This window comes from Sceloporus occidentalis, unplaced genomic scaffold (assembly GCF_023333645.1).
Source record: "Sceloporus occidentalis isolate IW3139 unplaced genomic scaffold, rSceOcc1.0.p SCAF_3, whole genome shotgun sequence".
NCBI classification, from domain to species: Eukaryota; Metazoa; Chordata; class Lepidosauria; order Squamata; family Phrynosomatidae; genus Sceloporus; species Sceloporus occidentalis.
This window is the reverse complement of record NW_028316983.1, coordinates 826232-839699: the sequence shown is the minus strand read 5'-3', so window position 1 is coordinate 839699 and position 13468 is coordinate 826232. Positions and strand designations below refer to the sequence as shown.

General features: G+C 48.2%; 1 protein-coding gene across 1 annotated transcript in view; it reads right to left on the bottom strand.

Moving 5' to 3' along the window:
- Positions 1-441: 441 nt before the first annotated feature.
- The window catches only part of ZNF335 (zinc finger protein 335), a 30618-nt gene continuing 17591 nt past the window's right edge, over positions 442-13468 (bottom strand). The window contains 14 exon segments of the mRNA XM_089513384.1: positions 442-937; positions 1646-1727; positions 1966-2031; positions 2148-2231; positions 2355-2435; positions 4511-4614; positions 4839-4978; positions 8393-8535; positions 9192-9554; positions 9629-9764; positions 11484-11749; positions 11853-11947; positions 12146-12252; positions 12254-12566. Of these exon segments, the coding sequence (XP_089369510.1) occupies positions 819-937; positions 1646-1727; positions 1966-2031; positions 2148-2231; positions 2355-2435; positions 4511-4614; positions 4839-4978; positions 8393-8535; positions 9192-9554; positions 9629-9764; positions 11484-11749; positions 11853-11947; positions 12146-12252; positions 12254-12566 (2099 nt within the window). The 3' untranslated portion in view covers positions 442-818.

Sequence of the window (13468 nt, the reverse complement as noted above, 5' to 3'; positions counted from 1 at the left end):
TGCCCGGCCGGCCAGCCAGCAAGACAGAGGGGGCAGAGAGGTGGGTTCTGACCTGGGAGCCCCTCACCCACCCCAGGAGCCCGTAACCACCCCCCATGCCCATCCCCAAGGGAAAAAGAGAGGACCGCCGGTGCCCTCCTGGGTCGTTGGGTGGCTGAGGCTGTTTGCCCTATTAAAGACAATAATCAGTATAATGCAAACAGTCCTAGTTAAAAGTCCCAGATTAGCTGTCATAAGCCCATGTAAGCAGACAGCCAAGCCACCGGCTCAAGGAGGCAGCCGTTGTTCTGGCGGGAGAGTTACACGGGATTTGCCCTGTTCACCAGTCGCTTAATCCTAGGCAAACAAATGGGGGGAGGACACACAGCTGGGGGGCTCCTGAGTCAAGGTCACCTGAGCAAAGAGAGGGCTGGACAGAGGCGGCTGAAGAGACGGTCACTCTCACATGCTGCTGCCTTTATTTTATTGGGAAGATCACCCAAGGCTGACCACCAACTTCCCTCCAAGCCCATAAGGGAACTGACCCTTGGAGGAGGGGAGCTCCTCTCCATGCATAGTATCTGCCAAAAAAAGTCTCTTTCTGGGTCCTGTTGCCCACAGCCAGGACAGGACAGGGCAAACCCTGCCAGTTCACAGGCTACGGCCCATTGCCCAAAAGACTGATGCCACCCAAGGCCAAAAGGACACCAGCTGTGCCACATGCTGAGAAATGTCCGAAGGCACGGCCGGTCTGGACAGGGCGCCAGTCCCGATGTCACTGATACTCCTCTGGTACAACCAGAAGACTGGTCCACGCTGGTCAAGAGAGGAGGTGATGGCTACTCTGCCACCGTGATGATGTCGTAGTGGACTCCCGGTTGCAGCTGATGGATCTGGTCTGTGGCTGCGTCGGTGCTGAATGGGCCTTGTGCTTGGGCCATGGCTGCGTCAGCCACCGCTGCAAAGAGGAGAAAGGCATGAAGCACACACACAACAAACCAACAGGATTTGAAAAGAAAGACTTGCTGCATGGGCAGAATCTGGCCTGGGGGAAGCCCCACTCTGCAACTCACACAAATGGGAATCTTGGCAGAGGCTGGGCACCCAGGCCCCTCTCCTCAGCTTGGCATGGAGTTGGAAGAAAGTGGGGTGGCAGAAGAAAGGGAGGCACAGATCATAGTATCATAGAGCTGGAAGAGACCACAAGGGCCATCCAGTCCAACCCAATTGTTCATGCAGGATCTCAAAATCAAAACATCCCCAACAGATGGCCATCTGTCGAATATGCTTTGATTGTGATTTTCTGCATGGCAGAAAGGGGTTGAACTGGATCAAGGCCCTTGGGGTCTCTTCCAACTCTACAATTCTACCCAGCCTCTGTTTAAAGGCCTCCAAAGAAGGAGATGGACCGTAGCAGGCACCCAGCACTGGAAAAACTAAACTGGAAAACAAAAGGCCCCCATGGATGAAGATCAGCACCTAGAAATCCACCCTGGAAAAGCAGGAGTCAGGGACCACTCCTCTCTACTCCCTGAAACAACCAATTTTTCCAGTTTCCCAGAAACATAAGGCTCAGTTGCTTGACCCAAGTCCACATTCAACAGTTAATAATTTGTAGATGTGAATGCAGGAACGCTCTCTGTCTCTCTCTTACATACACACTTACCTGTCACCGCCGAGTGAGCTGCTGCTTCCAGTTGAGCCTGGGTGACAAGCTGCTGTCCTGGTGACACTGGGACATACTGGATCTACAGTTACAGAGAGAGAATGTGTGGTGGGGGGAACAGAATACCTCCAGACACTTCTGCAACATCTCACAGGGGCTCTCCCATTAGCAATCTGGACAGTGGCTTGTGCCATAGCCATGGCCTGGCTCTTAACAGATCGGCTGCCTTGCCTCCCCCCGCAGCATGCATGGACTGGGGAGGGGGCCCAGGATGCATCCCTGGTTCTCCCCCAGCCCCTTTTTCCCACCAGGCCTCCCACCTGGGACTCCTGCAGAAACTGTCCACTTTGTTCATACTGGATGTGGGTGATCTGTCCATCCTGGACCTGAAAAGCAAGAGACCCTTTGAGTGAGCATGGAAATGGTGGTGGGGGGACCAAGGCTTCCCTTGTGGGGGTGTTTGTGGGGGGTCAAGAAGGCCTCAGGGCCCCGTGTGGCTCACCTGGAGGTGGTGACCCTCGGGCAGGACCACATATTCGTGGGGGAGAAGGGGCTGGACACCATCCTGGGTGATGATGTACTGGACCTTTGGAGGAAAGAGAACAAGAGACAGACACATGAGTTCCAGCCTCTCCAATTCTTTGCGCACACACACCTCATGTGTGTTCTCTCTGCACAAATGCCAAATCTGCTGCCTTGGCTCCAGCACCTGATTCTCTGCCGTCACCAGGTGCTGCACCATCTGCCCATCTGCCGTTGTCATGATCTCCTGGATGTAGGTGGCTTCATCCTGCAGAGATACAGCATTTTTAGGCCAGCAAGGAGGGGCTGATGTTGGGGATTGGGACAATACTGACACTGCCAGGGGACTGTGTAACCCACAAACATACCCCCCCCCCAAAGTAGTTGCACCACGTTTCCTTCTGGCTCTTTCTTGGGTCTTCTTCCCAACATAAAATGACCCCAAGAGCCACAAAATATGGCCCTGGAGAAGCAGGCTGCTGTTCATGCACCCCTGCATGAGGTTCAACTCCAGGCTCAAAGGTCATCCTCACTGGAACTGTCTCTTCCCAACCCTGCACCCAGGGATCACTGGGGGACTGGTGGCCCTTCCTGCTTTCTTCATGCATCATTTAGCACCAAAGCCAAATGTAGCAATGAAAGGGGAGCACAGGGCTGAAGGCACTGATCCATTTTCTCACACTGGAAGGGACTTCCAACTGAACCAAATGGGCAACAAACCTGCTCCCATTAGCCAGAGTCCTGTCTTCAGATGCAGAGACTGAATTCAGGGACAATTGAACTACCATGGGCCCTTGGTATCCGCTGGGGTTTGGTTCCAGAACCCCCACAGATACCAACATCTGTGGATCCAATAACATCCAAACAATGATACCTTTATTGGGCCACTGGGAGATTTTCAAATTCAAGGAAATTTAATGTTCATTTGCAATTCAAAGAAGATGTTTCCTTCCTTTGTGAAGCAACAGGCTCCTATGTAGGTAGACATACAGTAGCTACCTACCTACCCTTCCTACACAGGAGCCTGTGGCTTCACAAAGAAGGGAGACATGCTGGATTCTGTGAATTGCAAACAGACATTAAATTTCCTTGTCTCTGAAAATCTCTCAGTGACCGCATGGCCAAAGGGGGTGGGTGGGTGCCAGCCTGCAGATAGCCCTCCCTACCATCTCAAACTGAAACACAGAAAACGCAGGCCTATGACTAACATTTTCAATTTCTTTCTCCTGTTTGCCTGATGAAGAAGCCAGTGTGACTTCGAAAGCTTGCAACATGTAATTGTGCATTTCGGTTGGCCAAAATGTTGTTTAGATGTTATTAGATTTATTATATGGCCAACACGACTTCCCCTAAACATCTGTGGATGTTCAAGTCCCATTAAATACAGTGGATAGTAAAATGGTGTCCCTTATATAACATGGCAAAATCAGGGTCTGCGTTTTGAAATTTATATATTTTAAAAATATTTTCAAGCTGTGATTGCTTGAATCCAGATGAAAAATCTGTGGAGCATTAGACCCTCTCCAAACGTCAAACCCCAGGATTCCGTAGGAGGCATTGTTGTTATAGTTGTGTGTCTTCAAGTTGTCAAGCTTCTGTCGGTTCCACTTGCTGTCTTTCACCGTGTCCTTAATGCCCTTTGTACCTAACCACCCAATTGGCCTGCTTCCTTCAGTGCCAGGGTTGCACGTACAAACACATAAAACCCTTGTCTATTTCCCACTACAGTATTCTAGTACTCACTTTAGCTGCAGGGAGCCTGAGTTGTATAGTGGTTTGAACATTGGGACTATGACTCTGCAGACCAGGGTTTGGTCATGGAATCCCAAAGGGTGACTTTGGGTGAGTCAGACTCTCTCAGCCCCAGAAAACCCAGTGACCTAAGTTGGAAAGAACTTGAAGGTGCACAACTATAACAACAATGCCTCCGATGGCATCCTGGGGTTTGACATTTGGAGAGGGTCTAATGCTCCAATGCAATGACTCCTGAATACCTTATGGAACTACAAATCCCAGGATTCCCATAGGAAGGAGCCATGGCAGACAGTGTGGGTTAAAAGCACTAGTTGTTTCAAGGGATCTTTAAATGAATTCATGGGTGGTGAATTTCCTAGGTCTCCCAGCAACACAAGCTCTGGGTGCAGAGACAGGATGTGAGAGAATGGGAGCAAACGGATGGGGGCGTCCTGTGACCGCTGAGCCCCGTTTTCAGTGTCCTCCTTCAGGTGTCTGCCTTGCCACGCTTGGAAAGCAGAACACAGAGCAAGGTACGCCACGGAGCTCCAACCTCTGGGGCTCCCAGTGGCAGAATGTGCCTGTATGTCTTCCACTGCTTGTGCTTACCTGGCCGGTGGTGCTCTGCTCCTGCGTCATGATGATGTGCTCCTGCCCCAGAGCCTGCTGGAGCCGCTCAGGTGCTAGCACAGCCTGACTGGACTGCAGAGCTGCTGTTGGGTTGGGGAAAAGAGGCAGCCCATCAGATAATGTGAGCCACAGGAAGCAAACCATCTCCCTGACGCAAGGTGTTTGGATCAGGCAGCGGCAGTGCTTTTCCAAACATTCCCCCACTGCCTTGATAGTAGGATTTGGGGGCAGGGGAGGAGACAGGAGGATCTGCCCTGTGCCATCCCCACACTTGACAAGAGAAGATCCACCCCAGATTGCTACTCACTCTTCAGGGTGGCCAATGCCTCCTCATCACTGTTCAAGATGATGGTCTGGGCGGCAGTGGAGGGCGGCTCAGCTTCCGGCTTCCCTTCTGACCGGTGCAGCCTCTGGATGTGGAATTTCAGGTGCCCATTGCGGTTGAATCTATAAGCAGAAGAGAGCACCTCGTTTTTCATCAAACAGTTCTCCTTTTCTGTAGATCTATTCAGGAAAAATCTCAAGACCTTCCTTTTCCGACAAGCTTTCCCTCATGTGTACTAATTCTAACTTGTTCTCCCCCCAATACACAACTGTTTCTATCCAGCTAATTTTGTTGTCTTGTAAATAGTAATGTTTTTAACGATGTGCTGCATAGTGTGGGTTTTTTTGGGGGGATGGGGATATTTGTTGTTGGGGATATGTATTATGTTTTTTATTGTATTAATGTTGTTAACCGCTATGATCTAATGTTGAAATAGCGGTATACAAATAATAATAATAATAATAATAATAATAATTATTATTATTATTATTATTATTAATTTTCTTGAACCGACAAAGCAAGGTTGGAGTATTAACTCCAATCACTCCCAAAACAGCAGAAGCCCTTATATTATCCAAAGGTATAAGGGCATTAAAGGATGGGAAGGCTCCTGGGCCGGATGGATACACAGCTTGTTTCTATAAAATGTTTGAAAAGGATATCATAAAGGAACTGGAGAAAGTCTTTAATAACGTAGCAGAAGACGGAGTTCCTGATACGTGGAGACTAGCAAACGTATCTTTGATACCAAAAGAGGGCAAAGACAATACAGAACCTGCCAATTATAGACCTATTGCACTTCTAAATATAGATTATAAAATATACACTGGAATATTAGCAAATAGAATTAAGAAGGTATTGGAGGAGTTAATACATGTAGCCCAAATGGATTCTTACCCAGGAGGCATATACGATAGAATACGCGTACCATTCTGAATATAATTGAGCACTACGCTATACACAACGACAAAAAGATGGCACTTATGCTAGTTGATGCAGAGAAGGCTTTCGACAACTTGAGATGGAAGTTTATGTTTGAGGTTCTAAAGAGAATGTCTTTCAAATATTTCTCAAATATATGTTAATCAGAAAATACAAATTATAGTTAATGGGCAAAAGACAAGTTACATTAATGTAGAAAAAGGTTCAAAGCAAGGATGCCCCTCTCCCCTTTACTTTTTATAACTGTTTTAGAAGTATTGTGTAATTAAATTAGAGAAAACAAGGCAATTACTGGCACTAAAATCAAGGGAATTGAATATAAACTTCGAGCTTACGCCGATGACATGATTATAATATTAGAAGACCCTTGTAGCTGTATTGATCGCGTTCTTGGGGAATTGAATGAGTTTGGCGCATTCTCAGGGTTTAAGGTAAACAAAAACAAAACTATATTGATAACGAAAAATATGAAAACAGACGAAGATAAGGAATTAGTATTAAAATCGGGAATTGAAGTTAAAAAGAAAGCAAAGTATTTAGGTATTTGGTTAACAAATAGGAATATAGAGTTGTTCGAAAACAATTATAAGGTTGCTTGGAAGCAGATTACAAAGGATATGCAAAGATGGAGCAACCTGGACTTATCACTATTAGGAAGAATTAGTACTGTAAAAATGAATATACTTCCAAGGATCATGTACCTCTTTGTAAATCTGCCAGTTATTAACAATGATAAAGTAATTTTGGCTTGGGAAAAAGAGATCAGCAAATTTTTATGGAAAGGAAGAAGGGCAAGAATTAAAATGCAGGTATTACGGAAAAGGAAAGAAGCAGGAGGCTGCGCCATGCCGAATATTAAATTGTACTCTCTTATGGTTGCAAGATTGGGTGAGACTGGAAAATCCCAATGTACTAAATATTGAAGCATCCAATATGAGGTATGGTTGGCATGGATATCTTTGGTACCATAAAGACCTGGTAAATAGAGAGTTCATAAATCATTCAGTCAGGAAGCCATTGTTAAGAATTTGGAAATTAATTAAATCAATGTTCTACACTAAAATACCGTATTGGGCCTCTGCCCAAGAAGCACTGTTTGGTCATTGGGAAAAGACTCAAACTTGGTTAAAGTATAAAGACTTAATTAAAATGACGGATAAAGGTAAAATAGAAATAAAGACCAAAGAAGAATTAGAGAAAAAGGGGATTTGTGTTCAATGGTTCGCATATTTACAAATCAAAGCCAGATTTAAGGAAGATTTAGCAAAAGAAGGACTGGAGATACAGCCAAATGACTTAGATAAAATATTCTGGGATATAGATAAGGGAAAGACTGCCAAGTTCTACAAGTTATTATCATCAAGAGATTTAGAACATGAGGTAATTGCATCCCAGATGGTTAGGGGGGCTCAGGATGGGGGTCATACGATGAGCCTAGAAAACTGGGAAAATTCATGGAGAAAAACAAAAAAGTTTACGGTAGCTCAAGATTTGAAAGAAAATCATCTGAAAGTTGTCAATCGATGGTACTTGACGCCGTCAAGGCTATCCAAAATACACAATTCAAAAGAAAACAAATGTTGGAAGTGTGGTAGGGTCAAAGGGAGCTACTACCACGTATGGTGGTCCTGTCCTAAAGTTAAATGTTTTGGGGGGGGAAATCATGATATTATACAAAAGACAATAAGAGTAAAATTCACTATGACACCTGAGCTTTATCTGCTCAATATGACTGCATTTCTGGGGTCCGAAATGGAGAAAAGGTACTGGAAAATAACGTTATATTTTGTGACAGCTGCTCATATCCTAATTGCTAAAGTGTGGAAAACAAAAACCTTGCCCAGTATAGACGACTGGATACAAAAAGTCTTGGAAATTAAAACAATGGATAAATTAACTGCATTATTAAGAAATGAGGAATATAAAAGCAGTATTTGGACACCTTTTGAGGAATATGTGAACAAAAAATGGAATGTAAGATTGTAAGTGAAGTGTAAAGTAAAAGTAAAGTAAAGAAAAATATAAAGTGAAGTACTTAGGCAATAGTTTTCTAACTCATTTACACTATGTTGATACAGAGTAAGTATACGAATAGATACAATGATATTACAAATGGGAGAGATATAATTGAGGAAGAACAGCAATAGAGAATATGTATAATGTATTAAATAGAGAGAATGTGCAAGGTCATATTATGCTATACTATTTGTGTATCTGTACCTGGTCTTGGCTAAACATGAAGAGGATGAAATAAGTGTGGAACTCATTGAATATACATTATGATTGTTCATCTTATTTTAATTTTATTATTATTATAAATAAAGAATATTAAATAAAAAAAAAAAAACCAGCAGAAGCCCTTGGTAGATAGGAAAGGCTACCAAATCCATAAGAGCCATTATCCCCGAACCCAAATGCCTGCAAAGGATTCACTGCAGGCAAAGCCCAAGCTGGGCTAGGGTGCAGGTGCACATGTGTTGAAAATCCAACACGCTCCCCCAAAACACACACACGCAACCTGCAGCACGTGGATGCCTTGTCCCAGCAGGCAGCTATTCTGCATGAAGGGTCCTCCAGCACCAAGCCGCACCCACCTCTGCCCGCAGATGTGGCACGCAAAGGGCTTCTCATTGGTGTGGGTCAGCATGTGTCGGCGCAGGTCCTTCTTGTTCTTGGAAGCAAAGCTGCAGTGCTGGCACTTGTGGGGCCGGAGGCTGGCATGCTGACCCATGTGGCTCTGGAGAGGAAAGAGATGTCAACTTAGGGCCACACTCCAGAGCTAGAAAGGGGTAGCATGAGCCCCTCAATACCCCATTCCCTCACCCCAGAACCATTTATACTCCCTCCTCCAATACATCCAGGGCCTCCCCACCTTTGCTACCACAGGGGGTAACTCCCTCCCAATTTATTCTACACAGAGCAAGGGTTCTTTCCTGCTACCGATGGAAACTCTTTACAGCCAGGATAGGGAAAGTGTGGGGACCACACGGAGCCTTGTGTGGCCTCCAGAGTTTGGAGGTGTGGGAGGCTATTTTGACATTTGCACCACATCCCCAGCTGCTTTAGGCCCAGAGGCCATACATGTGGTGAAAATGCCCCACCCTTCCCCCCAGAGGGCAATGTTTTATTTCCAAGGGAGTGGGCACAGTTGGGGATGTGGCCATTCAAGTTCCCCTGGGGATTCAAAGTGGCAATGAAGGGATTGCTCTAGGACATGGCACAGGGAGGCCTAGAAATCTAAAGGGCCCCCTCCACCAGCATGTCCCTATACCCCTTCCCAATAATACTCGGCTCTGTGGAGGACCACCAACTCAAGACCTCTTGTCCCAAAAGCCCTCAATGGCCTCTCATGGCCCCTCTCACGAAAGCCCATGACAAGAGGATGGCACCAACCCGGACTTCGGTCCAGGCAGCTGCTGTGAAGGGGCAATCGGGACACTTGAAGGCGCTGGGTCCAACATGGGCTCGCTTGTGGCTCTCCATCTCGGCTCGGCCGGCGAAGGTGGCTGCGCAGATCTTGCAGGAGAAGGTCTTGGCCGAGGCGCCTTTGCTTGGGACCTTCTTGGGGCCAGCAGATCTGCACGAGGCTTGCTTGGCCGTGGGGGATTGGGGCAGTGGGGGCACTCCAGCCTTGGCAGGGGCCACCTCCTGATCCCCCGAGGCCAGTGTCACAGCCCTGTGGGCCTGCCAGGCCAGGCACTGAACCAGTGGCCACCGGATGCTGCCTTGGGCCTCTGCAGGATCTCCGTCCATCTGCTGGGGGCGAGACCAAAAGTGAGATCCCTTTCCAGGTCTGGCTGGGCCCCCCACCTGTTGGCTGGCCCCCTCACCTTAGCAGAAGGCGGTGAGGACTGGAGGTGGCTCTCGGGTGCATGACTGCTGCCAGGGGTCATCATGTCCTTGATCACAGACTGCACGGCCTCACTGGGGCTCTGCCCTGTCTCCTCCTCCTCTTCCTCCCCTTCTCTGCCAAAACAAAAACAAGGAGAGGGGAGGAAAGTGAGCCTGGGGACCTCCTGGACCCCTGGGCCGAGGCTGACTAGACTACCTGGCTCCAGAGATAAACTCAAAGCCCACCTGCAGCTTCAACAGCAAGAATAAGCTGTTGCTGTGTGTGCCTTCAAGTCGTTTCCAAAGTATAGCAGTGAATCTATCCCTGGGTTTTCTTGGCAAGTTTCTTCAGAGGGGCTTGACACTGACATCCACTAAAGCTGAGAGAGTGTGACTTGCCCAAGGTTACCCAGTGGTTTCCATGGCAGAGTTGGGATTCGAACCCTGGCCTCCTGAGTCATAGTCCAACACTCAAACCACTACGCCATGCTGGCTCTCAACTTAGCCATAATTAAATACTGTACTCAAAAGAGAAGTCACGTAGAAAATAGAGCGAGCTTGTTTTATGCTGCTCCAGCAACCAGAACATTAATTTAATGGATTCAGAATTATGAGAAAGAACATCACATTGTCATTGTAGAAGTATTTCTAGACAGCAGGAGCTGTTTGGGAGTGAAACCGGCTATCCAGAGGACTTTAAGCAGAATTGGGGATCCATCTTTTGGGAGTGCTTTCGCTGGGTCTTCCTGCATGGCAGAAGGAGGTTGGACTCGATGACTCTTGGGTCCTTTCCAATACTAAGGCCTGTTACAGACAGCCAAAATAAAGCTGCTTCGAGTCATTTTGGAGGTATGGTATTTCAACGATGCATGAATCCTAAGAGTCTGGAAGCTTCACCAAAGCTGCACTCTAGTCCTTAGGACTGGAGCGTGGCTTTGGTGCGGCCTTTGGACTCTTAGGACGCATGTATCATTGAAATAGCATACCTCCAAAGTGACTCGAAGCAGCTTTATTTTGGCTGTCTGTAACAGGCCTAAGATTCTAAGGAGTTCTGGACAGTAAGAGCTGCTAGACAGTGGAATGGACTCCCTTGGAAGGTATGAGGAGGTGTCTCTGGAGGTCGAATGGGCATTTTCCAGGAATGCTTTAGCTGTAGATTCCTGGATGGAAAAGGGACAGAATAGGTGACCCCAGGGGACTCTATTAAAGCAAGCCAAGCCATTCAAAGTGCTGCTTGTGACCTATAAAGCTCTGCATGGCTTAGGTCTGGTCTATTTGATAGGCTGTATCTCCCCATATGAACCTGCCAGAGCTTTAAGATCACCAGAGGAAGGCTTTCTCTCAATCCCGCCACCATCTCAGGTGCTCTGGGTGAGGATATGAGAGAAAAGGCCTTCTCGGAGGCTGCTCCCAACCCTTGGAACTCCCTTCCGCAGGAGACGAGGCTGGCCCCCTCCCTGCTTTCATTTTGCTGGAAGGCAAAGACCTTTTTGTTTACGCAAGATTTTAATGCTTAAGTAGGCAAGGTTTTCAATACAGATGTATGTTTTATCTGGAGCTGGTGGTTGGTGGTCTGATTTTAAATCAGTTGTATAGTGTGGTGTTTCAAAATTGATTTTAAATTTTGATTTGCTGTTATGGAAGACACTTTGGATCCTGTCCTGAGAGGAAGGCGGCATATAAATAATAAAATAAAATAAGTGGGTCTCAGCCAAGTGCCCAAAGGACCATGCCTCCACTTTGGCTGCCCTGGTAGACCCCTTGAAGCTCAAACCCCTTGATCCCACCTCACATGCATCTCTTTTACATCATGCGCAGAGGCTGAGGTTCACCTGGCCCCTCCACCAACCTCACCTGTAGAACGTGCTGCCGACAGCGGCCTCCTCCTCCTCCTCTCTTGGGGTGATGATGCTGTACTCTGAGGCATGGCTGAAGGGGATGGTGACCTGCTGGATCTCAGAGGGGCCGCTCAGCACTGCGTCCTCATAGGCCTCCTGCACCAGGGCCTCGTGATGCTCCGTCACGTGCAGCGTCAGCACCTGGGTCCGGGGCACCTCTCCCTCTGGCTCCCCCTGGGACTCTGGACCTTTGGCCAAGCTGTCCGCCTTCACCACGGCCACCTGTGAGGACAAAGACTCCATGGGGCCTGGGGATGCCAACTGCCCACCCCCAAAGAACAGCATCGTCTGGGTCAGACTGGGCCCTGGCATTGGACCATCTCACCTCTAGCGTGCTGGTGGGCAGCTCACGCTGGCCGCTCATGCTCAGCAGTAGGTCCAGTGCTGTCTGCGTGGCCAGTTCAGCGGAGCCCTCCACATCTGGCAGAGGGAGAAGAGGGGCATCAGGTAGAACAAGGAAGAGCCTTTAGAGTGCAGACCTCAGCCAGCCAGCTGTCCATTCAGGGCACAACTCCAGCCACACAGATTACTTCTGGTGTAATTTGTCCACCTTCCAGCCTAATCACGTATCCCTTCTAAGATTTTGATGTCTCCCTCTTGGACCATCCCAGCACATACCTGGCTCGTAGATAATGGTGGTCCCCTCCAGGGCCTCCTGGGAAGAGACAGGGGGCTCTAGCAGATCCGGGGAGGCCTGAACCATTTGGAAGGCAACCTGCTGGAAAGCAAGAGCTGAGAGGAGGGGGGAGCAGGTGGAAGAGAGCAGGGCAGGGATGGTCAAGGTGCCCAGAGGTGGAAGGACTCACGGGTGGACTGGGCGCAGTGGCCTCCACAGACCCCTGACTCTGGCTGTGTTGCTGCTTCAGCTGCTCAATCTGCTGGAGGGTGAAGAAAGGCCGGCGTCGGCAGGGGGGCTCTTCTGGGTGGCGCTGCAGCCACTCCTCAAAGCTCTCCATGTGGCGGCACTGGATGTGGAGGCGCAGGTTCTTCTTGTGCTTGGTGGTGAAGTGGCAGAACTCACAGGCAAACGGCTTCCCTCCTGAAAGGGATTGTAGCTGGATGTGGCCTTGGCATACACCAAGAAGTACATTCCCACTGCCACATCATGAAGGGCCAAGGCAGAGTGCCATAGCTCCCATGGCGTAAAGTACTGTCCCTCCCCGGAGAAAAGCTGGGCACAACTCAAAAATGGAGGGACAACTGTATTCTTCCACTGAGTAATGTGTTTTAATACTGTACCACTTTAAATCTATTTTAATCTTCACTTTTGTGTGTTTATAATTGTATTTTTTAAATTGTAAGCTGCTATGCATTTGAGAAAGAAGCAGGATATAAATAAATATAACAACAACAACAACAATAATAAAAACCAGAGCTGGAGCAGGCCAAGGGCCTGGCTAGTCTTCCCATCAGCAGCCCAGTGGGAGGCCCCTGAGCCATAGGGCACAATGGCAAAAGCATCCTCCTGATCCCCAGGGACCGCTCTCCAGTTTGATACTGGGGGGCGAGGGATTGTAGCAGCCAGCAGCAACCCGCTGCTACTGAAAGGGTTTTCCACCAGTGACTGGGTGGGATGCAGAGGCACCTCCTTGAGTCTATAGTGTGTTAGGGGAGTGTTACTGTTGCTTGTGCCTTCAGGCTATTTCCAACTTATGGAGACCCTAAGGCAAACCTATAACTGGATTTATTGGCAAGATATATTCAGAGGAGTGTATGGCTTTGCATTCCTCTGAGGCTACAACAGTGTGACTTGCCCCGGGGGTTTCCTGAGCAGGAATTTGAATCCCGGTCTCCAGAGTCATAGTCCAACGCTGAAGCATACTACACCAGGCTGGCTCCCAAGGTGAGCACAGTGTCTGTTAATTTCTGCAGTACATTTAGAGGTGGTTGGGGTGGGTGGGTAGTTGGGGGGAAACACAAGTGAGGAGGAGCCAACTTGGA